Consider the following 26155-nt stretch of genomic DNA (forward strand, 5'->3'; position numbering starts at 1 on the left):
CCGCGAGCCCCGGGGGCCCCGAGGCCGCAGCTTGTCTGCGCGCTCTGAGCCTTCGCAACTCGCGAGCAAAGTTTGGTGGAGGCGACGCCAAGCCTGAGTCCTTTCTTCCTCTCGTTCCCCAAATCCGAGGGCAGCCCGCGGGCGTCATGCCCGCGCTCCTCCGCAGCCTGGGGTGCGCGTGAAGCCCGGGAGCCTTGGCGCCGGCGAAGACCCAAGGACCACTCTTCTGCGTTTTGGAGTTGCTCCCCCCAACCCCGGGCTCGTCGCTTTCTCCATCCCGACCCACGCGGGGCGCGGGGATAACACAGATCGCGGAGAAGCGTTGCCATTCAAGGTAATTGCCGCGCAAGACGCCTCGGGGAGCTTCCCCAGTCGGGGACGTGGACGCCAGGGGAGCCCGGGACGCCGGGTGCACCGTCCTCTGGGCGGGGGCGCGGAAGGACTGGCGTTGTGGAGGGCGCTCCGTGTCCTCCCTCTGTGGCTGCATAGGTGATGGGGGAGGTGGGTGCGTGCTGACGGCCGGTGTTCGGGAAGTTCTGCCTCTGCCACCCCCATCCAGATGCTGACATCTGCCTCTGGCGTTGACGCCCCCTCCCTGTCAAACCCTGACGGGCGCATTCCCGCTGACTGGGCGCGTTTCTCCGACCCCAGAGCAGACGGGCGGAAGGTTCGCCTGCCCGTGGCACAGCCCCGCAGGCCGGGTCCCAGGGGGCATCTCCGAGGTGCTCCATCCGTGGGTCCTGGGAACTTCCGTCCCATCCAGGCCCCGCGGAGACCCGTTTTTCGGGAGGGGGCCGCTGGGGTGGGGCCAGTGACATCCCGTAGGGGTGGCGATGGTCAGGGGTGGCACTGTTGGGGAGGCGACGGCTCCAGTGCCCGGTTTTCGGTGCCGGGGCGCCCCTCGCCCACAGCCGCCGTCGGCGCTGGAGGGAGCGCAGCGCGCCTGGGGCTAGGGGGCGAACTGGACCGACTTTTTCTAGTTCGCCTGCCTGCTCTGCCGCAGCGGCTGGGAGATGTCGAAAGCGCAGGCGAGTTCTAACTTGCGCGCTCATTCTTGCTCATTCTTTCGGCGACGGGGCCGCGCTGGGGAAATCAGCCGAGGGCCCTGCGTGGCGCTGGCTCCGACCCTCGCGGACCGCGAACCTGGCGCCGGAGGCCGGCCCGGGGGGCCACCGGCCTCCGTCGCTGTCCTCGCACCCCACTCCCTTGCAAATCGTTCTCCAGACCCTCCTTCTTTTCGCCCAATTCAATAAAACCTACCTTAAAGGCAAACCTGCTTTCAAACTCAGGGCACCCATTATGAGTTTGGTGTGAAACGCTATCAACATTTAAAACTCCATTGTCTCCCTAGTCCCAAATCCCTGTAAATCTTCCACCGGGCTCGACTCATTTTCATCTGAAAAGCCTGTTTAGTTTGAATAGAAAAGCAATCAGGCGCCCCTCTCCCTTTCCCTGGAATGTCAATTAAAATGCAGATTTCTCTTAGCTCTTTAGCGCCCCGAGAAGGGGGAGAAAAACAGGATATTTCAGGCAAACAAATGAAAGAAGTGCTGCCCTGAAAGGGGGTGGTGGTGAGGAGCACCCCCAAGCTGCTCGCAAGTTCTGATTGGACGCAAGCATTGAACTGGGAGGGCACTGTGGTCCTGAGTCAGTGTGTGTGTTTTGAGATTTCAATTTGTTGAGGAATTTCCCCCCAGACTTGACCCCTTGACAGCTCCCGCTCCTACTGAGTGCTGGGGAGAAGTAGGGAGGCCTTAAGCCAAGAGATGGGTCTGCACTTTGGAGGAGCCGGGCACTGTTGACTTTCCTGATGTGAAATCTACCTAGAACAAAACGCCAGGTGCTGCCGGTGGCCGAGCCAGCAGTGTGTCGACAGATCACCCCTGAGGTGGAAGCCCAAAGCGGAGGGCATTGTATTGATCTGCCTTCTTGGAGGGCCGGGGTTTTGGGAATGTCATGGTAAATTGAAGAGCCCAGCACAGGCCTGGCGTGGGGACCACTCCGCAGCCAAGCCTTTCCTGCTTGCCACTTTGCCTGTCTTTGGGGGCAGGCTTGTGCCGAGGTGAAAATGGACCGGGGGTGGGGGGGCGGGCGGCCGAGGAGAGCCATCCATCAGAGGGAGGGTGACAACCCCTCCCGCGTGCAGGCTGAGAAGAGAGTTCCCTTTCAAGGGGAAAAATAAACACGCTGGGGCTTTCACTGGGGCTCAGACTCCAGGAAGGATTATGGTATTGAAGGCAGGAAGCCGGGATTGTGGCCGCCAGCGGCATGCTGGGCCTGTGTTCCCAACACCGAGCCTGGGGACCTAATTATCCTGCCTAGGAGGTCGCACCATACTTTTGTCCACTTGGGTGAGGAACTGTGCAGACCTGTCACCTTAGGTCCCCGCCTTCCAGAGTTTTGGGGAGGGGGCTGCTGTGGGGCTTGGATCTGGAAATGGCTGAAATGCAAATTTCTAGTGCAAGCTAGCAGGATGGTGGAATGGCTTGAGATTCAGTGGAGAGCCCTGTCCACCTTTCTCTGCCTGGAGCCAAGGAGGCTCCTCAGGTTAGGGACAGGTAGGGGAGCAGGCTGGGGAAGGAGCCTGGGGCAAAACCTCTGCGAGGATTTAGGATTGTTCCTGAAGTCGTGTTAGAGGTAGAAAATTCCTCTGCATTCTGGAAATGCTTAGTAAATCAATGAGAATGTTTGTGTACTTTCCTCCCACATATATGTAGAAATAGATCTGAAATTATCTTTTGAGGCTCTTGATTAAGAGGAAAGAAAGGAGGAAAAATCTTTCAAGCTGTCTGAAAACACATGCACACACACCATGCACACACACACACCGTGGACACACACAACTGCACACATACTTTTCTTGTTTTTGCTGCGAATCATACCGTTTCACCTGTGCTGTCTTTGAAGCTGAGGTTTTCTTTATTCCTCCTTTGGAAATGATGTGGTATATTCTTTTCCCTCATCCATTTTTATCCTCAGTCAAAGCTAAAAGGAGCAGTTTTTATGATAAGATTTGGGGAGGCTCCAGCAGTGTTGAAATCCTATGTCATAACTTGAAACATCGAGTGGGTACATAAAAAATGTAGAGTTTAGAAATTTTTGTATTAAAGGCCTCTCTCCACCCCCAATCTTAGAAAATGTGGTTCATTCCTGCGGTTCACAGAATCTGAAGCCTGAGATTGATGTGCCCTTTCTTGTGATTGTTTTAATCATTCTCTAAAGTTTGTGCATTTTGACTCTACCCTTAGTCTCAGAGGGTACTGAGTGAATTTAAAGTTGCTTGGAATGTATTAAGCTTTCTTTCCCTTGGATCAAATGGGTGAATAGAATAGTAAGCTGAGTGTCCTCTTCTAACTTATACTCTGAAAATTTAGCCAATAGGTTTGCATATTGAAAGTTATTGGTCCAATCACATACCATGACTAAAATTTACATAATTTACATCATCATTATTAATACATTCCTGCATAATTCATCAGAATTTGCATCTGCTCAGTTTCCTAACCCTTCTACAGAAGTTGAAGACATTTAGCAGCCCTGGACTGCCATTTAGTCACAGGGGAAGGGAATTCAGGCTTCGAAGTCCTTTTTGGATCAGCTGCATTGAATGCGCTGCAGTTGTGTTCACTCTTCGTAAGTGGCTGCTTGGCGGAAGACGGAAATACCCTTCTCCATTTGAAAATGAATCCTGACAAGTGTAAACTGGTGGGAATTTTCTGTAGCCTTCCTGGGATTCTTTTGATTTTGCTGGTCTCCTTTCTTCCCAAGAGCTACAGTGAGGGTGGGACGGACCGCTCAGCTCCAGCCCAGCAGAAATGCGGAGCTGTGAGCAGACGCCTCCAACAGTTTAGCTTTCTAAAGCCCAGTTGGACTAAGAGGAGGGAATGAGGTTGGTTATGCCAACCCGAGCACTTTTAACTTGCTTTTGTAGTTGCCCTTGAAACTAAGGTCATGTTGCTTCTGCTCATTGAGGGCGGTGGAGGCGATAGTGGATAGTAGAAGAGAGCACACGTTGCCTCACTGAAGTGGCTGCACGTATCTGAGTCCTGTAGCTACTGTTTTATCTCTGTTTCTTAAAAGTATGCTTTTAAAAAGATTAGCCTAACACATTTCTGTGGACCGGTCTGGTGGAATCACCTGGGACTCTGAGGTGAGGATGGAAGGATTTAGCAGATAATGAAAAAGAACTCTGTTTGCACACATTTGAGAGGCTGAAAAATGGTTTTATCCCACTTGGGCTGGAGTGATTTGGCACTGGGGAAGATTCCCTGACTCGCCAATCTCTTTCCTTTAGTGACTGCAGCAGCAGCAGCAGCGGACGCAGCGGCAGCAGCGCCTCAGTCCCTGAGCCCACCGCAGGCTGAAGGCATTGCGCGCAGTCCATGCCCGTAGAGGAAGTGTGCAGATGGGATTAACGTCCACATGGAGATATGGAAGAGGACCGGGGATTGGTACCGTAACCATGGTCAGCTGGGGTCGTTTCATCTGCCTGGTCGTGGTCACCATGGCAACCTTGTCCCTGGCCCGGCCCTCCTTCAGTTTAGTTGAGGATACCACATTAGAGCCAGAAGGTAAGTCATTTAATTTCACTTTTCAAGTTTGTTTTGGGATTTGTCTGGGTACAGATTGTTAAGGCCTGTTTTAGAAGCAGCTACCCTTGCATTGTAAATGAGGCTTCTAAGAGCACCTGACCGTGGTCTCTTGGTTCCCCGCAAGGCAGAGCTGATGAGGGAAGGTCCTTTGCTGCAACACTGCAGGCAGAATGGTATAGTTTGGTGGTTTCTTGCTGTGTGTGTTTCTCTGTGCTGGGTGAGGGAGGCAGCTGGAGTTCACCTTTATCCAGTGCCCGAGAGAGCTGTGGAAGGGACATACCTTGGGAGGATGAATGTCATCTCTAGTCTCCCCCAGCAGCATTCCTACTCCTTACAATGTAAAGAATTGCTACTTTCTGACAAAAGGAACCACTAAAAGAAATGGCCAACATCTGAAATGCTGATGTCTTATTTTCATTGTTTAAGGAGAAAAGAAGGTTCTGAAGTTTAGCGCAGAGAGAGAGGCTTGACATCTCAGAATTTTTTTTTTTAGCCATTGTAATTCCTAATACTTAAGCAATGCATCATCACAAAGTGGCAGATTCTATTTTAGGTAAACTTGAAAGTGAATGTGCCAGGGGATCTCCTCCAGCTGAGAACCTCCAAGTATCACAGGGCATGCATTGGTGTCACAGCTTTGGAAATTTAATTTTCAAGGTGTAAGTCCAGTTGTGAGGACTACGTGAGGCTGAATTATTCAGCTTAGCAGATTTGGAACTTCTCTCCCAGCCCTTTGGAGACAACGTGAGCCAAGCCTCTACTTGGTGCTGCATTGAAATCTGTCATCAGCAGGGAATATTGGTAGCGGAGTTATTTTTTGAGTGGTAATCCGAGAATAAAACGGCAGATCCCAGCACTCATCGCCACTTAATGAACCTGTTTGTGGAGAGCCCACCTGGTGCCTGCCTGGCTTTAGGAACCCGCAGCAGTCCGAATGGTGTCTGGGATAAGCTGAGCTGCTCTGGGAACACATCCCGTGCATGGGGTGAATATACAGCACACTTACCCAGTCGGGTAGGCTGGGAGAGGACAGAGAGCCCAGCCTCCTTAGCCAGATCAGGACAATTTAGGAAGGAGGGTTGTGTCCATCTGAGATGAGAGTTCTGAGAGACATGGGCTCACAAGGAAGACCCCGGGCATGTGTCATTAAAGGATGAGGACCGAAGCACTTATCACGTGAAGCAATCGTGTGAGACTGGGGAACTCTCTCTGTTACACAGAGGGATGGCAGCTCTATAATTAACGGGTGTGGTGACATCTCCCAATCTGGTAGGATTTTGTGTCTGAGGCTTGTATAGCTACAGCTACCGGCCAGTTATGGAACTGCCTCTTGGTAACTTATGCTGGGACACCAGAATGAATGTAATTTTCTGTGGTGATGCATTTTTACAGGGCTTTCATGTAAGAGGGAAAAAGTTCCTGGTTTCTGAAAGTCATGCCTGTACTTCTTTAATTTACTAATAATTAAAATGGATGTTTCTGTAATTGCTGGTTTTCCCTGAAGTGCATGGCTCAGCAAAAACTGAGGAAGCTTGAGCTGGGAATTCCTACAGTGTGGGCTTTAGGAGCAACCCAGGTTAGGGAAAAACTGTCATTTTTCATTTGGTTTTTCAGAGCCGTGTTATTGTGCGTTTATTTCAACATAAAGTGTAAAATGGTCCCGGAGGATTTGTTTTACTATATTTAATTCTTGAAGGAAGTTTAAAATTGTGTATACATGCAGGGAGGGACAGGTGAGGCAGAGGGAAGAAATAGTGAAAAGGGACGAAGTTCCCCAAAAGAGTCTTTGTGTAAGAATTTAAATCCAACAATGTGGGTATTGTTGGAAGCAGGCCTGCTCAACCTGGGATCTGTCAATGCACTTATGGATCAGGAAGGAGGTCCATGAAGTTCTGGAAGTTTTAGGTAATATTTTGTTAATGTCCTTTGGTGCATTTTTATGGGTTCATAGTTTCCATGAGCTATGAGTTCATTTGCATCGAGAATTATGAGATGGAAAAGAAAAGATGTCTTAGAAGAAGGTGCAAAACCTGACAAAGAGGAGGCTTTGGAAAAGCATACAAGTCCTGGGCCTCAGTTTCCCATTCTGTCATCTGAGGGCTTGAAAAGATGATTTTTAGGGTCTCTTCATTAATAGTCATTGAATATTAATGTCCTCAGAAGGCTTCTGACTCTTCCACCAAAAGGTTGTTAGGAGATGTCCATTTGACCTGAACTTAAAGAGCAGTTAGCACAGGGGCTGGCATCCAGTAAGCATCGGGTGCATGGCCTTGTCACCATTGTCGCCAGTGAGCTGGGAACATGGGTCTTCCCAGTCCCGTGGGCTGGCTGTGCCAGGTGCCACAATGTCAAAAAACATCTAGGCTTTTGGAGACAGCTGAGAAGAAAGTTGTTTTTGGATGGAGGGGCTTTGGTGTTTCCAGGAAGCTGTGTTTGCTTTCAATAGGATCCCCACTTCCCTTCATCTGTTAGTCTAATACTGGCCACTGATTTGAGCCCTAAGATCAGTTCTTCTGTTGCAGGAGTTCTGCTTTGGTGTCAGAGGTGATTAGGAAGGTCATCGAATTACAGATGAGAAAGGAGTTTTTAACAACGGAAAATGGGCTCAGGTTTAGGCTCTGCGCTGGCGAATTGCAGAGAGAGAGAGTGTGTGTGCGTGTGCGTGTGTGTGTGCCTGTGCCCCTGTCCATCAGTTCTCCATGTTAGAACAACTATAGCTTGGTTAGCAGTAAGTTCCACCTTGACCTTCAGCGCACCAAGGTCTTATCTTGTAAGACTTCTTGGTTTGCTAATTTATTTGGAAGCTCAGTTTAGATAATGTCTATCGAATAGGAGAAAAATGTGACTGAGAAGTTCCAGGAAGAAGCCTGGGCCCTAACACTAGAGGGTCCTTTTCTTTTGGCCCCTCAGGGAAAGGATATGGTTAGTCATCTTGGCTTTGTACAATGTCATGTCATATCATATCATATCATATCTATCATATGTCATATATATCATATATCATATATATCATTTGTCTTTTGGACCCTTTCTGAAGTAGTAGCAGTGGAGTTGGGTCCACTCAGTTGACTTAAGAAAATAATCTCTAGAAGATTTTAGTTTTTAATATTTCAGATTAAATATGAGTTTTCCAATTGGTCATTCATTGTTAATTTCCTTTTGGTCATTCCTTGTTATAGGGGACCAGCAGAGGAGTGAAAACATGGTTATTGACTCGAAGGGGGGGCAGTCCTCAAGGCCAAGTACTATTCTGTTGATTAACGTTATAAATATTTGAAGTATAGTCAAGCTTGATTACCCTGAGAGGGGGCAACTCTTACTTTCAAGTTCTTCCTGACATTGTCACCTACTCTGGTTAATTAAGTCATTGTTGACATTAATGGCATCTTTGTTTACACCAACCCAGTAGGAGCTAAAATGAAAGGGCTTTTCAACCCTAAACCCTTAATTACTTTCCCGCCCTCCACAGAGTGTGACTCTGAAAAGTAACAACCTGAAAAAAATGTAGTTTGTGTAGCAATTTTTTGTCAGTCTTCTGAGAGGTGATGCCCTCCTGGACCAGCGTGAGTTGGTCCAGAGTTCAGTAGCAGAAACACTGAGGACAGGATCTGCACAGAGACCTCCCTAAGTCAGATTTTTCCAGTATGGTTTAAGTCCTTTGTTAGAAGTATTGTAAATGCCATAATATTAGCCATACGCATTTAATTGCAAGTTAAAAGAAAGGAAGAAAGAATATATCCGCATACCAAGAGTGAATGATTTAAAATAATCTTCTGTTTCGTATTATCTGCATCTTTGTTTTTCAATATGAGTGTTAATATTTAAGAGTTGACTGTAACTTGATAGTTAGTTTTGGAACAAGGACTTATTCTTGGTCAATTAAACCAAATGCAGGCTTATGCAGTTAAATACACAATGAAGTACACATTCTTTATTAGTGTATAAAGTGTTTCACAATTCATAGACCGAGAGCCATGTTTAATATTACTTATAGAGCAGAAATCTGGCAGGCCTAGAGAACTGGTACTTGTATCATTTTTATACTGGCTCGCTCTGATTCAACTTTGGGGTATATGTGTGCGTTTCTGTTTTGTCAGTTTATTTCAACCAGTTAAAAGAGCACTTGTGCTATGCCAATGGCCCCGCATCGAGCCATAAGTAAAGACTTTGTTCCTTTCAAGTCTTTTTGACCCAGTTGAGGGTGAGAATTCACAAAACCACAGCAATCCAATATGAGATGTTTTTAATATCAGACTTAACAAGTAATTACATGGCTATGAAATAACTGGGGTCGTGTTTAAACTGGAAGTGTTTTGTTTAATGTTCGTAGTTTCAATAAAGTGTATCCACTAGTCTTCTAGTTTGCAGACTGTTGTTTAGGTGTTTGTTTAGCCAAGGTAATTGTTAAAAACTCCCTCTAATCTAGTTTACTCTTGTATTTCCATTGAAGCTAATTTTAGTCATTAAAGGAAAACATGGGAAATTGATTTTTGGGTACCTGCCTGTTAAGCTGGGTAGGAAATACAGCTGGTGTGCTACTCTCCACTGTACTGGTCTGATTCTTAGCAGGGGAGCTGGGGGAGATCTCTCTGGGCAGTTCAGAAATTATTTTTTGGAAGTTTTTTGGGCTATTCCACAGATAATTCTGATCCAGTGGGTTTTATGCAACTGTGCAAAATGCTTATGGTCTCTATTTTTTTTTTTTCCTTGAGAGATGATTTTAGCCTTTGGTTTTTTGTTTGTTTTTGTGTTTTGAGACAGAGTCTTGATCTGCCACCCAGGCTGGAGTGCAGCGGTGCAATTGCACCCTCACTGTATCCTCAAACTTGGCTTACTGTACCCTTGAACTCCTGGGCTCAAGGGGTCCTCCAACCTCTTGAGTAGCTGGGACTACAGGCCTGGCTAATTTTTAAGAATAGTTTGTAGATACGGGGTCTCACCGTATTGCTCAGGCTGGTCCCCAACTCCTGGCATCAAGTGATCCTCCAGCCTTGGCCTCCCAAAGTGCTGTGATTACAAGTGTGAGCCGCTACGCCTGTTCTAGCCTTAAGTTTTGCATTTTTTTTCATCTTTTTTGCTGTATCCCATATGAGATTTAGAGATGGCTCTTCTTTTTTAGCTTTCCTAGCATTGAAATGCTTGGTGTTGCTAACCATACCCCATCTTTACCACACCGTCTTCCTCCCTGACTTGCCTTCTTAGTGTAGTTTGGCCAAGAACTTGAGGCCAAGTTTTTTTTTTTTTTAATTTTTTAAATTTTATTTTAGGTTTGGGGGTACATGTGACGGTTTGTTATATAGGTAAACTTGTGTTGTGGGGGTTTGTTGTACAGATTGTTTCATCACCCAGGTATTAAGCCTAGTGCCCAATAGCTGGTTTTTCTGCTCCTCTCTCTCCTCCCACCCACCCTCCACCCTCAAGTAGACCTCAGTGTCTGTTGTTCTTTTCTTTGTGTTCATGAGTTTTCCTCATTTAGCTCCCACTTATAAATGAGAATATGCAGCATTTGGTTTTCTGTTCCTGTGTTAGTCTGCTAAGGATAGTGGCCTCCAGCTCCACCCATGTTCTTGCGAAAGACACGATCTTGTCCTTTTTTACGGCTGCGTAGTATTCTATGGTGTCTCTATACTACATTTTATTTATCCAATCTGTTATTGATGAGCATTTAGGTAGATTCCATGTCTTTGCTATTGTGAATAGTGCTGCAATGAACATCTGTGTGCATGTGTCTTCATGGTAGAATGATTTATATTCCTTTGGGTATATACCCAGTAACGGGATTGCTGGGTCAAATGATAGTTCTGCTTTTAGCTCTTTGAGTAATCACCACACGGCTTTCCACAATTATTGGGCTAATTTACACTGCCACTAATAGCATATAAGTGTTTTCTTTTCTCCACAACTTCACCAGCATCTATTATTTTTTGACGTTTTATTAATAGCCATTCTGACTTGTGTGAGATGGTATCTCATCGTGGTTTTGATTGCATTTCTCTAGTGATGTTGAGCTTTTGTTTTTTTCATATGCTTGTGGAATGCATATATGTCTTCTTTTGAAAAGTGTCTGTTCATGTCCTTTGCCCACTTTTTATGTGGTTGTTTTTCTTTTGTAAATTTAAGTTCCTTATAGATGCTGGACGTTAGATCTTTGTTAGATGCATAGTTTACACATATCCCATTACATAGGTTGTCTATTTACTCTGTTGATAGTTTCTTTTGCTGTGCAGAAGCTTTTAAGTTTAATTGGATGCCATTTGTCAATTTTTGCTTTTGTTGTGATTGCTTTTGATGTCTTTGTCATGAAATCTTTGCCCATTCCTATGTCCAGGATGGTATATTGCCTAGGTTGTCTTCCAGGGTTTTATAGTTTTGGGTTTTACATTTAAGTCTTTCTTCCATCTTGAGGTGATTTTTTTGTATATAGTATAAGAAAGGGGTCAGCTTCAATCTTCTGCATATGGCTAGCCAGTTAACTCAGCACCATTTATTGAATAGGGAGTCTTTTCCCCATTGCTTGTTTTCATCAGTTTTGTTGAAGATCAGATGGTCGTAGGTGTGCAGCCTTATTTCTGAGCTCTCTATTCTGTTCCATTGGTCTACATGCCTATTTTTATACCAGTACCATGCTGTTTTGGTTACTGTAGCCCTACAGTATAGTTTGAAGTCGGGTAATGTGATGCCCCCAGCTTTGTTATTTTTGTTTAGGATTGCCTTGGCTGTTCAGAGGCTAAGTTCTTTTAAAAAGAGGTCTGATTGAACAAGATGCTGGACAGGTTATTGTGGTGGTCCTTCATGTCTTGAAGATGTCTCCTTCTGTAATAGACAAAAGTCACACTTTTTACAAGTTTCTCTTTCCTTGCCGTGATTTGTGTGTGGTGGCTGACTTCTGTTTATATAACTTCAAGCTCTTACCATTTAAATGTTCATACAAAAGTATGAATTGTTGACAAGCCACGGTCATCCTTGAAGAGTGTGTGTCAAATAAAATAGGCATGCTTTAGATTTTCAGTAATTTTGGTTTGGGAAACTTGTACCATGCCAGAGCTTTCAGATGCTGAATGTGTCATTTACTCCACTTTGGAATACCGTAAGTAATTCTGCGCCATTGTGGACTTTGGCCGTATCATGCCACTCTTAAAAACTTCTGATTCTTTTTTTTTTTTCGAGACAGAGTCTTGCTCTGTCACCCAGTCTGGAGTGCAGTGGCATGACCTTGGCTCACCACAAGCTCCGTCTCCAGGGTTCATGCCATTCTCCTGCCTCAAGTAACTGGGACTACAGGCGCCCGCCACCACGCCCGGCTAATTTTTTGTATTTTTAGTGGAGACGAGGTTTCACAGTGTTAGTCAGGATGGTCTCGATCTCCTGACCTCATGATACGCCGGCGTGAGCCACCACGCCTGGCCAAAAACTTCTGATTCTTTTTGACAGTACCAAGTCAGAGAGCTAAGCTGTGGTATATTCTTTCCTTTAACCGCTTGTCTAAGTAAAGAATGGTAAATTCCAATTCATTTCAGAATAGAATGCACACATAGAGAATTTCAGGTTATGCTGAATGTGTTTTATGAGGGGGCTAAAAATAGCTTATGAGGAAAATGCCGATAGGTTCAGGAGTGAGAACAAGGGACGCATTTATTTGTATGATTTATGTAGCACCTTTCTTGGAGGCAACTCAATTCTGAGCTCTAACGTTAATAAACTCTATATAAATTGTCGTGATTATTTTTGAACCCTTGAGCTCCTATATTACTATATGTGACCCATTTGTATACCTGACAGTTTACTGTTAAATTTTCCATACTGACCAGTTGTAGTATTTTAAAGGTATCCAGACATTGAAAAGGCCAGCTGTGTGTATCTATGGTGTGTGTATGTGCTTGGGGGCATGTACTATAAAGTGAATGTCAAGATCATTGCAATGGTTAAGTTTAGTGTTTAAACTCTTTGAACACCCTTAAAGTTCAGATTGTCAGTTGACAGTGGGATTGTCCCCAAAGACGTGTGGCTGCCTTAAGGAGCTTTCTTGTCCTGCTAAGCCTCCTGGATTTCCACCAATGCATGTTGCATTTCTACCTGGCTGCAATAGACGCACAATTGAATATATATCGTGGACATTTATAAATGTTTCAAATTTAAAACCAGTTGAATTTTTAAAAGAATAAGAATCTTCTCTGCGTTTAATCTAAATTCTGTATCTGCCATTCTTAAAAATAGAATTGAATAAAATCGTTTTGGATGGCGTGTGGTATGCTTTCTGGAGACAGAAACTAACAGAGGGAACTTGACCTTGGGAGGTAGGTTTGAATCTCTCCACTATCTACTGATGCTGTGATTTCAGAAACGTTAGATAACCTCTCTGAGCCTCAAAGATAGTATCTATCTTGAAGGGTGCATGTGCAGATTAAATGCAAATGAAATGTAAAGCCCCTACTGAATTTCCTGGCCCAGAGTAGGTATTCATTAAATGCTGATTTCTTCCCTGTCAAAGTAAATCTAAAACTAATATTTCCTGGACTGATAAGATGTTTACAGTGTATAGTGATAATTGTCTGATGAGAGGCGTTTGCATTAATTAAAATGTAAAACTGGCTCTAGGCCCTGGATTTGTCCAGCCCTTTTTATTATCTTGGGCTTTTGCAAGGCCCATGGATTTTAGCAATGGGAACATCCTGCTGCTTGCAGTCCAAATGGTTCAAGGTTGACATTTTTTTCCCCCTCTGTTGAAAAAAGTCAGTTGCAGCTCTGTAATAATAACAGCAGACACATACTTCATGAAGAACAATGTGTTTTGGCAAAAGAGTTTTCTGTCTGAGGCTTCAAAATACCAAATACACTGTCACATTGCCCTTAGGCCCCGTGAAGAACATTGGAGAGGGGTTATGGAATCATTTGGGGTTGGGTGTGGGATGGAGAGGGGTTATGGGGTTGGTTGGCATGGGGTGCAGTGTGGAGAGGTGTTATGGGATTGGTTGGGGTGGGGTATGGGATGGAGAGGGGTTATGGGATTGGTTGGGGTGGGGTGCGGTGTGGAGAAGGGTTATGGGATCGGTTGGGGTGGGGTGTGGGATGGAGGGGGGTATGGAATCAGTTGGGGTGGGGTGCAGGGTGGAGAGGGGTTATGGGATCGGTTGGTGGGGGTGTAGGATGGAGAGGGGTTATGGGATCGGTTGGTGGGGGTGTAGGATGGAGAGGGGTTATGGGATCGGTTGGTGGGGGTGCAGTGTGGAGAGGGGTTATGGGATTGGTTGGGGTGGGGTACGGGATGAAGAGGGGTTATGGGATTGGTTGGGGTGGGGTGCAGTGTGGAGAGAGGTTATGGGATCAGTTGGGGTGGGGTGCGGTGTGGTATGTTCTGCTTTTGGCCAGGCTGGAGAGGGGAGCACCATAACATGTTATGGTCATCCTTGCCATGTTTACCTGTAGTGACCTCTCCTGAACACTCCTAGATGAGATTTTCGTCGGCATGGAAGGGAGCTTAAGGAAATTGTGATGGGACCCAAAGTACTGAAGCGGAGAGGAGCCGAACAAGCATTTGCACGTGATACCCCTATGGAGGTTACTTGGTAGGACAGACTATGAAGTGGGGACAGTATGGATGAGGTCGTGTTTCTTTAGCCCATTCCTTGAGATGATGATGATGGTGGTGATGATGATAACTGGCTACCATTTATTGAGTGCCTGTCATGGTTGGACTCTGTGCTAGGTACTTTAACATATATTATCTCCCATCTTAATAACCCAAAACATCTTGGGTATTCCTGTTCTCATTTTATGGACAAGGTAACTGAAATTCTTGGGGATCAAGTGACTCCTCCAGGACCTCATCGTTAGTGAGTGTGAGCCCAGGTCTTTGGGTGAATGTGTTGGTGTAAGAAAAATTTCCCTTCTTACTGAGCAGGAGGGTTTTTTTTTTTTTTTTTTCTGGAGAATGTGGTGACCCCTCATTCTTTCCTAAATCTGTCATTTGACTGTTAAACCTGTTAGGGACACCGCTAGTTGATTCTGTTTCCTTCTCACACATCTATACCGAATTCTCCTAAAGTCATTTGAAGAAAAATTCCAGGCAATAAAAATGTTTAATAATTATACTTTGTGATTCTTCTAGAATGGCTTCTGGTGGCAGGTGGCTTATTGGAAAGAGGTGAACGCTGACTGCTGCCAAGCAGACCAATGGGAGACTGGGTCCCAGTTGGTGGTCCAGGCTGCGCCACACCGTAGGAGTCCAGAACAAGAAGGGACGGCCTCTGTTGCCCATTGACGCGTGACCCATCTCAGCAGAGCGGGCCGTCCCCAGTTATTCCTTGTCCTGGATGTCTCTGCTGGTTTGCCCTAGTGCCTGCTAACCCTCAGCTGTTACCACTTTGATATTATGTCAAGCTTTTCTTCCCAGAATTTCTGATTTATGATTGGGTAGGAAGTCAAGGCCTACCTGCATAGACAGACCCCTGTACCCGGGACTCCCACAACCTGTGGTCATGGAAACAAGCACCAAGGCCTACCCCACCCTTCTGATGTCACTTTTCTGCAGAGATTAGGAGCAGAGACTAAGAAAGCCAAAAAAGAAAAAATTCCAAGAATGAAAAGGCCAAAAGCAGAAACACCTACTCTTCCTCCAGTCTTGGCTAGGAAGGGTGTCCTTAGGGGAAAAAAAGAGGCCAGGAAATGGAGCCCATTTTTAAAGCAAGCAAAGATCAGTTTGGTATTAAAAATAAAAAGTGAACTCCAGTACCAGCTAATGTGGGGGTGAATCGAGGCTGGTTTAGCCAGCTGAACTTTGTTCTTGGCTACTTGTATAGCGATTGCAGAACACTCAGGGGTCCCAGGCATTTCAAAGTGGGAGTTGAGTTTTGGAAGAAAGTTGTAGAATTCCTTTTTTTTTTTTTCTTTTGTGAGACAGAGTCTCTTGCTGTGTCACCCAGGCTGGAGTGCAGTGGCGCGATCTTGGTTCACTGCAACCTCTGCTTCGTGGGTTCAAGCGATTCTCCTGCCCCAGCATCTAGAGTAGCTGGGATTACAGATGTGCACCACCACACCCGGCTAATTGTATTTTTAGTAGAGATGGGGTTTCACCATGTTGGTCAGGCTGGTCTTGAACTCTTGACCTCAGGTGATCCACCCACCTCAGCCTCCCAAAGTGCTGGGATTACAGGTGTGAACCACCACGCCTGGCTGTAGAGTTCTTGACTAGGAGATGCTACAAATTTCCCTCTTAAATTTGTAACTCCCCATGTGATGACAACTTTCAGAGCTTGGCAGAGGCTAGATGGTATAAACATGATTTTTAGATTGCAGGGTAATTGCTGTGGTTTCTTTGATTTTTTTTCATCCATTTGTTCCCCAAATAATTTTTGAGACCTACTATGTGCCAGGTTCTGTGGGGATAGAATAGCAAGCAATAAACAGTTGAGTCGGGGAGACAGGCTCTTGTCAAATAATTGCAAAAATGAAGGGCTAGGGCCAGGCGCCGGTGGCTCATGCCTGTAATCCCAGCACTTTAGGGGGCCGAGGTGGGTGGATCATGAGGTCAGGAGTTCAAGACTAGCCTGGCCAACATGGTGAAACCTGGTCTTTACTAAAAATACAAAAACTAGCCGGGCGTGGTGGCAGACACCTGTAGTCCCAGGTACTTGGGGGGCTGAGGCAGGAGAATTGTTTGAATCTGGGAGGCAGAGGTTGCAGTGAGCTGAGATCACGCCATTGCACTCTAGCCTGGGCGACAGGGTGAGACTCCGTCTCAAAAATAAATAAATAAAATAAAATAAAAATAAATAAAGATAAAAAATGAAGGGCTAGGTCCAATCAAAGGCGAAGATCCTGTGAAGGAAAATCATGGGCCAGAGGCATGTGCCCCATGTTTAGTAGTTTCCAGGGACTGGGACTAGAAAGCTGCTGCTGCTTTTTTTCTTTTTTCTTTCTTCCTTTTTTTTTTTAATACAGGGTCTCACTTTGTCACCCATGCTGGAGTTCAGTGGCGCAATCACGGCTCATTGCATCCTGGACCTCCTGGGCTCAAGCGATCTTCCCACCTCAGCCTTCTGAGTAGCTGGGACTACAGGCACAGGCTGATTTTTCTTTTTTTTCTTTTTTTTGGTAGAGATGGGTTCTCACTTGTTGCCCAGCTTGGTCTCAAACTCCTGGGCTCAAGGAATCCTCCCACCTTGGCCTCCCAGAGCGCTGGGATCACACGTGTTAGCCACCACACCTGAGGCTGGGCTTCTCCTTAAGGAGGTGGCACCCACCTGGATTCCCCAGCAAACCCACCTGCATTGCAAGGTTGACCCTTATCAGTACCAGCCACCTTGCCTGCTAGGTGCATTGCTAGGTTGACCCCTTGTCCAGTGAGGTGATTGTCCAGGGCCTAGCCTCTCTGCTGTCCCTTGCTGGCTTCACCTGTTGATGTTGATGGAGGCAGAACAGAGGCTGCTGAGTGAATGTGTGCAGCTGGGCTCAGAGGCCCTCCTTCTCCCCTCCTACTAGGTGCTTGCCTTTGAAGGTGTGGCGAGTGAGGAGGCGGCTCAGGGGCATCCCGGCAGCCTCCACTTGAGTGGGTCATTTCAGCCTGCTGCCTATCTCTTTTCTGTTACTACCTCTAATTGGCAGAGTTTCTTGCCAGGCCAATGTGGAGGCAGAGAGATGGCCGGAGGGTGGCCAGGGGAGTCAGGTCAGGTGTGGGCAGGATGGCGAGTCTGCCTCCTCCCAGGTGCCTTGCCCGGGGGACGCCCTGTCCCAGGAAGCCTACGTTTGTGGGAGCCGCACACAGCCCTTCTGAGATCTAAAGCTTCCCTCCGAATGCTGCTTTGGAGCGTTGTGAGAAGTAGTGACTCTTCAAAGTTTGTTTGTTTGTTTTCTTGAAGCTTTTACCTCTATGCAAATATGCAGTTTGGAGCAGGGAAGAAAGGTTAACTGTGGTGGCGCCGGCGCTTAACGTGGAATGTCCTGAATTAATGTGGGTTTCAGTCCTCCGGCTCAGGATTCCCCAGGGAGAGTTTTTCTTTCCTCTGCAAAACACAGGAGAAAAGTGATCCCTGTGGCTCCGACCTGCCTTCCTTGGGTCCTGCGGTGCAAAACCAGCTGGGATCGTGTCCCGTCCACCCGAAGGCAGCATGGGGAACCTCTCCACCAGGTCATTCCCATTCAGTTGCTTGCTGCCGGCTCCCCGGGCCACAGCTTTGTGCCTTCAGGCCTCCGCAGGGATTTCGATGCTGGCCAGGCCTGAACTTGCTGAGCCTCAAGCAGCCCGATCAAACCCATTCAAATGAGGAAGACCATCTGTTTCCCAGTCTCCAGCTGCTGCCGCTTCATTTGCAAATGGCTGGGATGATGCTGAGGGGATCAGGCCGGGGACACATCTGCAGCCTCTGAAGGAGTGTTGGAACCAAGGTCCTGCTGAGCGAAGAAAGGCCCAGCCCTTTAAATCAACTTGCCGAACAGTACCCCCAGAAGGCCCTGAGTTGAGAAAGCAGGAGGCAGCCTTGCCCTCTTGAATAACTCTTAACCTTCCCTTTTCTTTTGTAGCCTTGGCCACTTTAAAAGTATTTCTTTATTCAGAAAGTGCTTAGTGTGGGAGGGCCTGCTTGGGGAAAATGTCAAACGGGATTTGGACATCGTTCTGACCTTTCAGGGCCCATACGGGGCAAATGTATCCGCTGGAGTATGCACCATTTATTGAATGTTTACATCAATACCAGGGAGGTGAGCTTGTCCCAGCAGCAGCTTCTAGGAGCCACAGGTAGCAGTAAGTGTGGCAAGGTGACTGTCCCTGCAAACCTGCTCCTGGAATGCAGTCAGGCTTTAGGGTATGCTTTCTGGAATGCAGGCCAGCCGCCCCAGCCCCAGCTCGCAGTAACGCAGGCCCTTAGCTCTGTGGACTGCCTGAGGCACAGCTGCGGGGACTCTTCCCCATCGTTTGGTGTTTGCAGCGTTATTCCCGGCATGCCGTGGGGCTGGGGTAAGTTATCTGGCTCCTGAGCCCTGCTGGGGTTCTCATCTCAAGGGAGTTCTGTGGTGTGTTACTGTGCCCCACACACAAATATCAGCTACTCTCAGATGTGTTGGATGGATGAATAGTAGAAGGTATTTTAAGAAGCCACAGGCCTCTTTGTAAATTAAACAGGCACCATACATGGGTGTTTATAATGATGAATCTCACAAAATCTTCAGATGTTTAGTTTCATTTAGGAACATTCCAGAAATCCTCACTTAGGTAACCTGTATATGATGAGACCTACTTGTTTACTTGAAAGAAAAGCTGTTTTGAAGTCAGAGGAATGCGAATGGAGGCGCTCACATGGTTGCAAAAAGCAATCTGCCGGCCAGTTAGTATCAGCTATGCCCGGTAAACAGGAACCCAGGAGTGCCCTCCTGGCCAGGGCTGAGTTGCAGGATGGGGACGCCCCCCCCCCCCGCGCCGACCCCACATCCGCCAGGATGAGGAGTGCTCGCTCTCAGACGTGCCCCTCTCTTTAAGTATACAGAGGCCTTCCTAGGCAGCCTTTGATTGTGTCCTTGTGGTGACCTTGCCCTGCAGCAGGCAGCCCTGGAGATGTTTTTCTCTTCTCTAAAGAATGACTCTGAGGCTCAGCGATGTGAGGCTGTCCAAGCCGACACGTTCACTACCGGCAGAGGCAGGTCTCAAACTCTCATCCGTGGACACAGGAGCTGAACTACTTGTAGTGTGGGTCTTGGACCAGCAGGATCAGGCCTCACCTGTGGGAAATAAAGAATGTCAGTCCCCACCCCTAGGCCTACTGACCCAGAATATTTTGTTTTGTTTTGTTTTGTTTTTTTCCTTTTGAGACGGAGTTTTGTTCTTGTTTCCCAGGCTGGAGTGCAATGGCACAGTCTCGGCTCACTGCAACCTCTGCCTCTGAAGTTCGAGTGATTCTCTTGCCTCAGCCTCCCGAGTAGCTGGGATTATAGGCTCCCGCCACCAGGCCTGGCTGATTTTTGCATTTTTAGTAGAGACAGAGTTTCACCACGTTGGCCAGGCTGGTCTCTAACTCCTGGCCTCAAGTGACACACTCGTCTCGGCCTCCCAAAGTGCTGGGATTACAGGTGTGAGCCACAGCGCCTGGCCAACCCAGAATCTTTGGAAGTGGGAGTGAGGAAGCTGTCTTAAATTGGCCACATGGTTTTATGCACAGTAAAGTCTGAGAAACATTGCGTTGATCCCTGCTCCAGTCCCTCTCCGTACATCTTTTGGATGGAGTGGGTTGGGGATGCAGGTTGTCTTTGGCTGTGCATGTGCTGGAGGATGAACAGGAAGAGATGGGGAGCAGTGCAGTATCTTAATGGGAATCGGGATTTTCACGGAGGAGCTATTGGAACTGAGCTGAATAGGAGCCTGCCAGGCAGCATAGCAGGCTGGGCTCGTAGGTAGAGGGAAGAGTACCCACGTGGACAGGCAAGCCAGAGTGTCAGAGAGAGGGGGATATGGGGCTTGGAGCAACCAAGCCTCAATGCGTGTGGTGTTCTTTGGGTTTTATTCTCTCTGACTTTGGAGTGGTCTGTGCCTTTTTAAAAAAGTAGAGATCATGTGCTTTTCAGAAGATTCCTCTGGGGGTCTGTAGTGACTACAAGGGGTGCACCATGAGTGATGGGTTAGGCGCATTGCAGAGGTCTTGTGGAGGGCTAGAGAAGGCCTGTGGGATGCGGTTTTTTGCCCATACTTTCTTTCAGAGCTAAGCTTTCCATCAGGGATAGGCTTAATAGGCGAAGGGTTGTTGGGACTGATCAGAGGAGGGGCCAGAGGAAATATGGGGCTTCAGGGCCGACTTGGAGCTTGGGTGGCAGTTCAGTGGTGTGACTCCCTTCATCCTGTAAGAGAAGAGGCTGGTGGAGGAGGAGGAGGTTGAAGGTCACTTGCTTGTTTTGGATACGACCTCTGCAGACATCCAGGTTATGTGTTTCCTCCCCCCTGGGCAGGTGGAAATATGAACCTACAAGCAGGGACTTGAGTGGCATCTGCGGGCAGGAGGTGGGAAAAGCCACAGGTGCCCAGGAGATTGGAATGCAGGGAAAGGACCAGAAGAACCAGAGGTGGAATTCTGGGCATATCCGTGGATACAGGAGGGGTGGTAGGGAAGGAGAAGTTTCTTAGAAAGGCGAGAAGACCGCCTTGACATGTTCCTGTCCGTAGGAACACATGCACACGTGCACGCACCAGCAGGAAGCAGAATGCTAACTGAAGGTAATTAACCCCCAACTCTGTGTTAGGGATTGAGAAATAGAACAGGAGCCCTGCCCCCTCCTCTCTCACTTTCTGACCTTCCACACTGAGAAGACCTGGCTAGGCAGCTTTGCTTTTTTTCCTGCTTAGCGGAGGAGTGAGGATTTCAGCCGGAAGGTCTTTCTGATGGCGGATGTGTAAGTGCCAGGCATTGTGCCGGGTGCCTTCTGTGTCCTATCTCATTTATTATTCTTCCTGCTCTGAGGACTTGCCTCAAGGTCACACGATTTGTAAATGGCAGAGTCTCGGTGTCAGTGACAGGTCTGTTTGGTCTCTCTCTCTCTCTTTCTATATATATATATTTATTTTATTTTATTTATTTATTTATTTTTTTGAGATGAAGTCTTGCTCTGTCATCCAGGCTGGAGTGCACTGGCGCGATCTTGGCTCACTGAGACTTCCGCCTCCTGGGTTCAAGTGATATTCTCCAGCCTCAGCCTCCCGAGTAGCTGGGACTATAGGCGCCTGCCACCGTGGCCAGATAATTTTTGTATTTTTTAGTAGAGATGGGGTTTCAGAACCATGTTGGCCAGGCTGGTCTCGAACTCCTGACCTCAAATGATCCAGTTGCCTCGGCTTCCCAAAGTTCTGGGATTACAGGCATGAGCCACCATTCCCGGCCTTGGTCTGTACCTTTAACACCCCCAGCCTTTTCTGAAGAGTCACCAGAGAAGGGACAAAAATGAGGCCATAGCCTTAATGCTAAGGGACCATGAGAGGCTTGGGGTATAGCTGTCTGTTAAGACAGGTGCTTTACTACTTTGTAAGATGAAGAGAGCTGCCTCTGCCTGAGCACTGTCATTAGGACTCAGGGGATGGAAGCGTTTTAGGACCAGAGGGTTCAGTTTCAGGAGTGGAGATCACAATGCATTCATTTTACAGAGTGACATCTCTGTAGGGCCACTCTTCACCCTAAGATTGTGTCATCAAAGGCCAGGCACATCCTATTCACTCCTTCACCTCCTTGTGAGCCCCCCACGTGCCTTTTGATGAAAGGGTTTTCCCTAGAACAGTGTGCTCCAGGAAGCCCTGAAGGGCTGAAGATGTCCCAGCTTTCTCTGCTGTGTCTAGCAAGTGTATTTTCAGAAGGTAGGAGGCTCGGGCTGAGCTGGCCAGGCAGCCAGGCACACAGACTCCTCATGGTACATCCAAGCTGGGACATGCGGGGCTTCAACATAACTTGTAGCACAAGTATCTTTTTCCTGTGTGCTATATGATCTAATGGCTGGTCGCTTTGGGAAATGCTTTCTGAACAAAAGAGTCCATTTATTATTTATTTATTTATTTTTTTGAGACGGCGTTTTGCTCTTATTGCCCAGGCTGGAGTGCAATGGCATGATCTCGGCTCACTGCAACCTCTGCCTCCCAGGTTCAAGTGATTCTCCTGCCTCAGCCTCCTAAGTAGCTGGGATTACAGGCACCTGCCACCACACTCGGCTAATTTTGTATTTTTAGTAGAGATGGGGTTTCTCCATGTTGGTCAGGCTGGTCTCGAACTCCTGACCTCAGGTAATCCAGCCTCCTCGGCCTCCCAAAGTGCTGAGATTACAGGCATGAGCCACCGCACCTGACCTTTTATTTTTTAAAATTATTTTTATTTTTATTTTTTTTGAGACGAAGTCTTGCGCTGTCACCCAGGCTGGAGTGCAGTGGCGCGATCTTGGCTCGCTGCAACCTCCTGAGTAGCTGGGATTACAGGCGCCTGCCACCACGCCCGGCTAATTTTTGTATTTTTAGTAGAGATGGGGTTTCACCATGTTGGCCAGTCTGGTCTTGAACTACTGACCTCAGGTGATCCACCCACTGGGGCCTGCCGAAGTGCTGGGATTACAGGTGTGAGCCACCACGCTCGGCCAGGACTCAGTTTTGAAGTTCTTGCACAAGCAAAGCTGCCCATATCTGGGAGTTTATGCACACAGTACTGATTCAATGCCTGTGTCTTAGTGGTCCGTTGGAAATTTTTCGCTCATGAAATATGAGTTTAATACACGTATTGGGACCAGGGAGAAAACCTTCCCTCTGTGTATCTCTTTTTGGAGAACACTATCATGAATAGCTGAAAACATCATATCAAAAATGAGAGGGATACTGACAAAACAGGGAGTGTGGACTTCCGCTTTGGGTGGGGACATTGGGAGACACGGGTGACTCACTCTTCAGGGAGTACATTCTCAGACTCCTTACTCTGTGTGCATTTTTATTTTCTCGTGGGCAACAACATAATTTCTTTTAAACGTGAAGAGCCATCCAGCATGTTTCTCAAAGGCAGACTTAAATGATGTGAGGGGTGTGCCTAAATATATAATTTTTAATGGTTACCATATTGGAAACATTAGCCATGATCCCATCTGATCACCAGGAATGTGAGCCAGTCTGGAGTTTCTGGAGAAATCCAGCTACTGCTGCAGAGGCGGCTGTTAGCTGTTGTTAGCGACCAGGGAGAATCCCGACTCGTGTCTGCGAGACACCTGACAACTGGTTAGAAAGAGAGGACTGCACCCTTTCAGCCTGCCTGCTTATCTGTTATTTGTTGCTTTGACTTCTTTTTGTTCTCCATTTTTATGTTGGCAGTATTTCTCGAGGTAGAGAACTTTCATCTTTATATTGTGCGGAGTATTTGTCCCTTCCTTGCCCCCTTAAAGAGCACGTAGTACCTATGCCTTATAAGGTCTCTGTTTGATGTGAGGAATTTGGTCTTCTTGCAAGTCAGTTCATGTAGAGGGGAGGCTTTGAGGATGTCTGGGCTGCAGCAGGCTGTCTTTGTTGCTGTGTGCACGGCCCTCATGGCAGGACATGCAAAGGTGATTGGTTCTGACTTCATTGGTGGGACTCCATTGCCTTTATTTTTTTATTTTGATTTTAATTTTTTTTTTTTTTTTTAGATGGAGTCTAGTTCTCTCACCCAGGCTGGAGTGCAGTGGTCTGGGCTCACTGCAGCCCCCGCCTCCTGGGTTCAAGCTATTCTCCTGCTTCAGCTTCCTGAGTAGCTGGGACTACAGGCACGGCACCATGCCTGGCTAATTTTTGTGTTTTGAGTAGAGACTGGGTTTCATCATGTTGGCCTGGCCGGTCTTGAACTCCTGACCTCAAGTGATCTGCCTGCTTGGGCCTCCCAAAGTGCTGGGATTACAGACATGAGCCACCATGCCTGGCCTCCATTTCCTTTATTTCTTTCTGCTGATGAGCTCTGATGCCAGTAAGACCCAGATTGTGCCATAGGAAAGAGGGGGCTGGGCTCTTCCAGAATTCCTATCTTGCAGAAGTCTCTCCTCTGTTCCTATGGACAGGGAATTGGGTATTGGCCAGTTAAGACTTCTTACTGGGACAGGGCGTGGCCACTCTAGGACATCTTCCAGACTAAGAGGGCCGGTGGGGGCTACTGGAACAGGGAGGACAGTGGCGGCCACTTCCTTGTCATGTGCTTTGTGTGCGGTGACTATGTAGTGACATTTGTAGCCGGACTCTGTTTCCTCCGTAGAGACACTGGCAGCCCTACAGCCATGACATTAACCCTGTATAAGGTGGCAGGAGGTGTGGGAGGGCACCAGAAACCCAAGGCCGTTTTACTACCCTTCCCCCAGCGCTCCTGTTACGGTGCTTGTGGGAGTCCCAGCTGTGCTTCCAGGTAAGAACGGGTTTCTTCCTGCAGCCCACAACCCTGACAGGACATGCCTCCTGGCAGTGTGCTCCTAACCTGCCTCTTCTCTCTGCCCCCTCCCTCTTTCTCCTCTCCCCTTCCCCTCTCTTTCTTCCTCTTCCCTTCCTCTTCTTTCCTCTCCCTCCCTCCGTTTCTCTCCCTTCCTTTTCCTTCTCTCCATCTCTCTTCTCCTTTTCCTCCCTCTCCTTCTCTTTCTTCCTTCTCTCTCTTCCAGAGGAGTCTGTTCAGGGATTTCTCTCTGTCTCCCTTTCTTCTTCCTGGAGGAATGTGTTTAGAGATTGGACACCTCTGACTTTGGAGGAGGGAGAAACCTCAGCGGGATGTGTTCCAGGGCGACCCCACCACATCCTTGGAACTGCGATGATCTAGACGTCGGAAAAGACACCATCCGTGGGAAACCCGGGAAAAGGCTTAATGTGTGAAAAGTAATGGAGTGTGAGCTATGCCGTTGGTAGAAACTGCTTTTTTCTTCCGTAACAGTTTAAATCTGTCATCCGTTCTCCATGAAGTGATTGGACGGGGCAAGACTCAGGTTTCCCATCTGTTCTCTGTTTGCATTTGGGCGCCATTTCAAAAACCACACGGGAAAAGTTTATAGGCAAACATTATAAAAAGTGACAGTCTGAAGTGCTGCTATCGCTGGTTTGGCAACGTCAAGTGTTACCTGAAATAGCTTACCGTTTCCAAACCCTTTCGCTCTTTCAACTGTCTCAAGACAACCCTCCCGCTGAGATGGGTGAGAAGTCCAGCTGGATGTGTGCAGTGAAGTCACATAAGTCACAGCCTTTTTTGACTTTTACAAGATTTCCCCCTCCTGGGGCCATCCTCACATACAGCGAGGATTTTTTTCTCTCTTGTTTACTTATAGAGCGGGAAATTCATGCAGCTTGTTGCTAGTGGCAACCTGTTTGATGTCACATGGAGAGGTCATGACCTCTACCGTGATCTGCTGAGGGGCTCGGAGAGTCAGGCAGCTCCTGCCTCAGTTTCTGTCTTGCCCCAGTCAGAGGTCCTTTGAGTTCCCAAGGAATAACAGGATGGTTTTCTTAGGGAAGGAAGGAGGCCAGTTCAAGGCAGGAATTACTCACAGGCTATGTGCCGAAGCCTGTTGTTATTCATACTATTTATTTATTTGTTTGTTTGTTTGAGACAGAGTTTCACTCATGTTGCCCAGGCTGGAGTGCAATGGCACAGTCTCGGCTCACTGCAACCTCCACCTCCCGGGTTCAAGCGATTCTCCTGCCTCAGCCTCCCAAATAACTGGGATAACAGGCACATGCCACCACGCCCAGCTAATTTTTTATGTTTAATAGAGTTGGGTTTCACCTTGTTGGTCAAGCTGGTCTCGAACTCCTGACCTCAGGTGATCCACCCGCTTTGGCCTCCCAAAGTGCTGAATTTACAGGCACGAGCCACCATGCCTGGCCTATTTATTTATTTAGTTTTAGAGACAGGTTCTCGTCTCGCTGTGTCACCTAGGCAGGAATGTAGTGGTGTGATCATAGCTCAGTGCAGCCTCTGGGGCTCAAACGAGCTTCTTACCTCAGCCTCCTGAGTAGCTGGGACTACAGATGTTTATCACCATTCCTGGCTATGTTTTTTTTTTTTTTTTTCATTTTTTTGTAGAGAAAGGATCTTACCATGTTAGGCTGGTCTTGAACTCCTGACCTCAAGTGA

General features: G+C 47.5%; 1 protein-coding gene across 3 annotated transcripts in view; it reads left to right on the forward strand.

Moving 5' to 3' along the window:
* Positions 1 to 26155, forward strand: part of FGFR2 (fibroblast growth factor receptor 2) — a 119861-nt gene continuing 93706 nt past the window's right edge. For all 3 annotated transcript variants that reach the window (XM_011930251.1, XM_011930252.1, XM_011930250.1), the window contains exons 1-2: positions 1 to 334; positions 4295 to 4571. In XM_011930251.1, the coding sequence (XP_011785641.1) occupies positions 4406 to 4571 (166 nt within the window). In that variant the 5' untranslated portion in view covers positions 1 to 334; positions 4295 to 4405. The remainder of the gene's footprint in view (positions 335 to 4294; positions 4572 to 26155) is intronic.

This window comes from Colobus angolensis, unplaced genomic scaffold (assembly GCF_000951035.1).
Source record: "Colobus angolensis palliatus isolate OR3802 unplaced genomic scaffold, Cang.pa_1.0 Scaffold85, whole genome shotgun sequence".
Classification (NCBI taxonomy): domain Eukaryota; kingdom Metazoa; phylum Chordata; class Mammalia; order Primates; family Cercopithecidae; genus Colobus; species Colobus angolensis.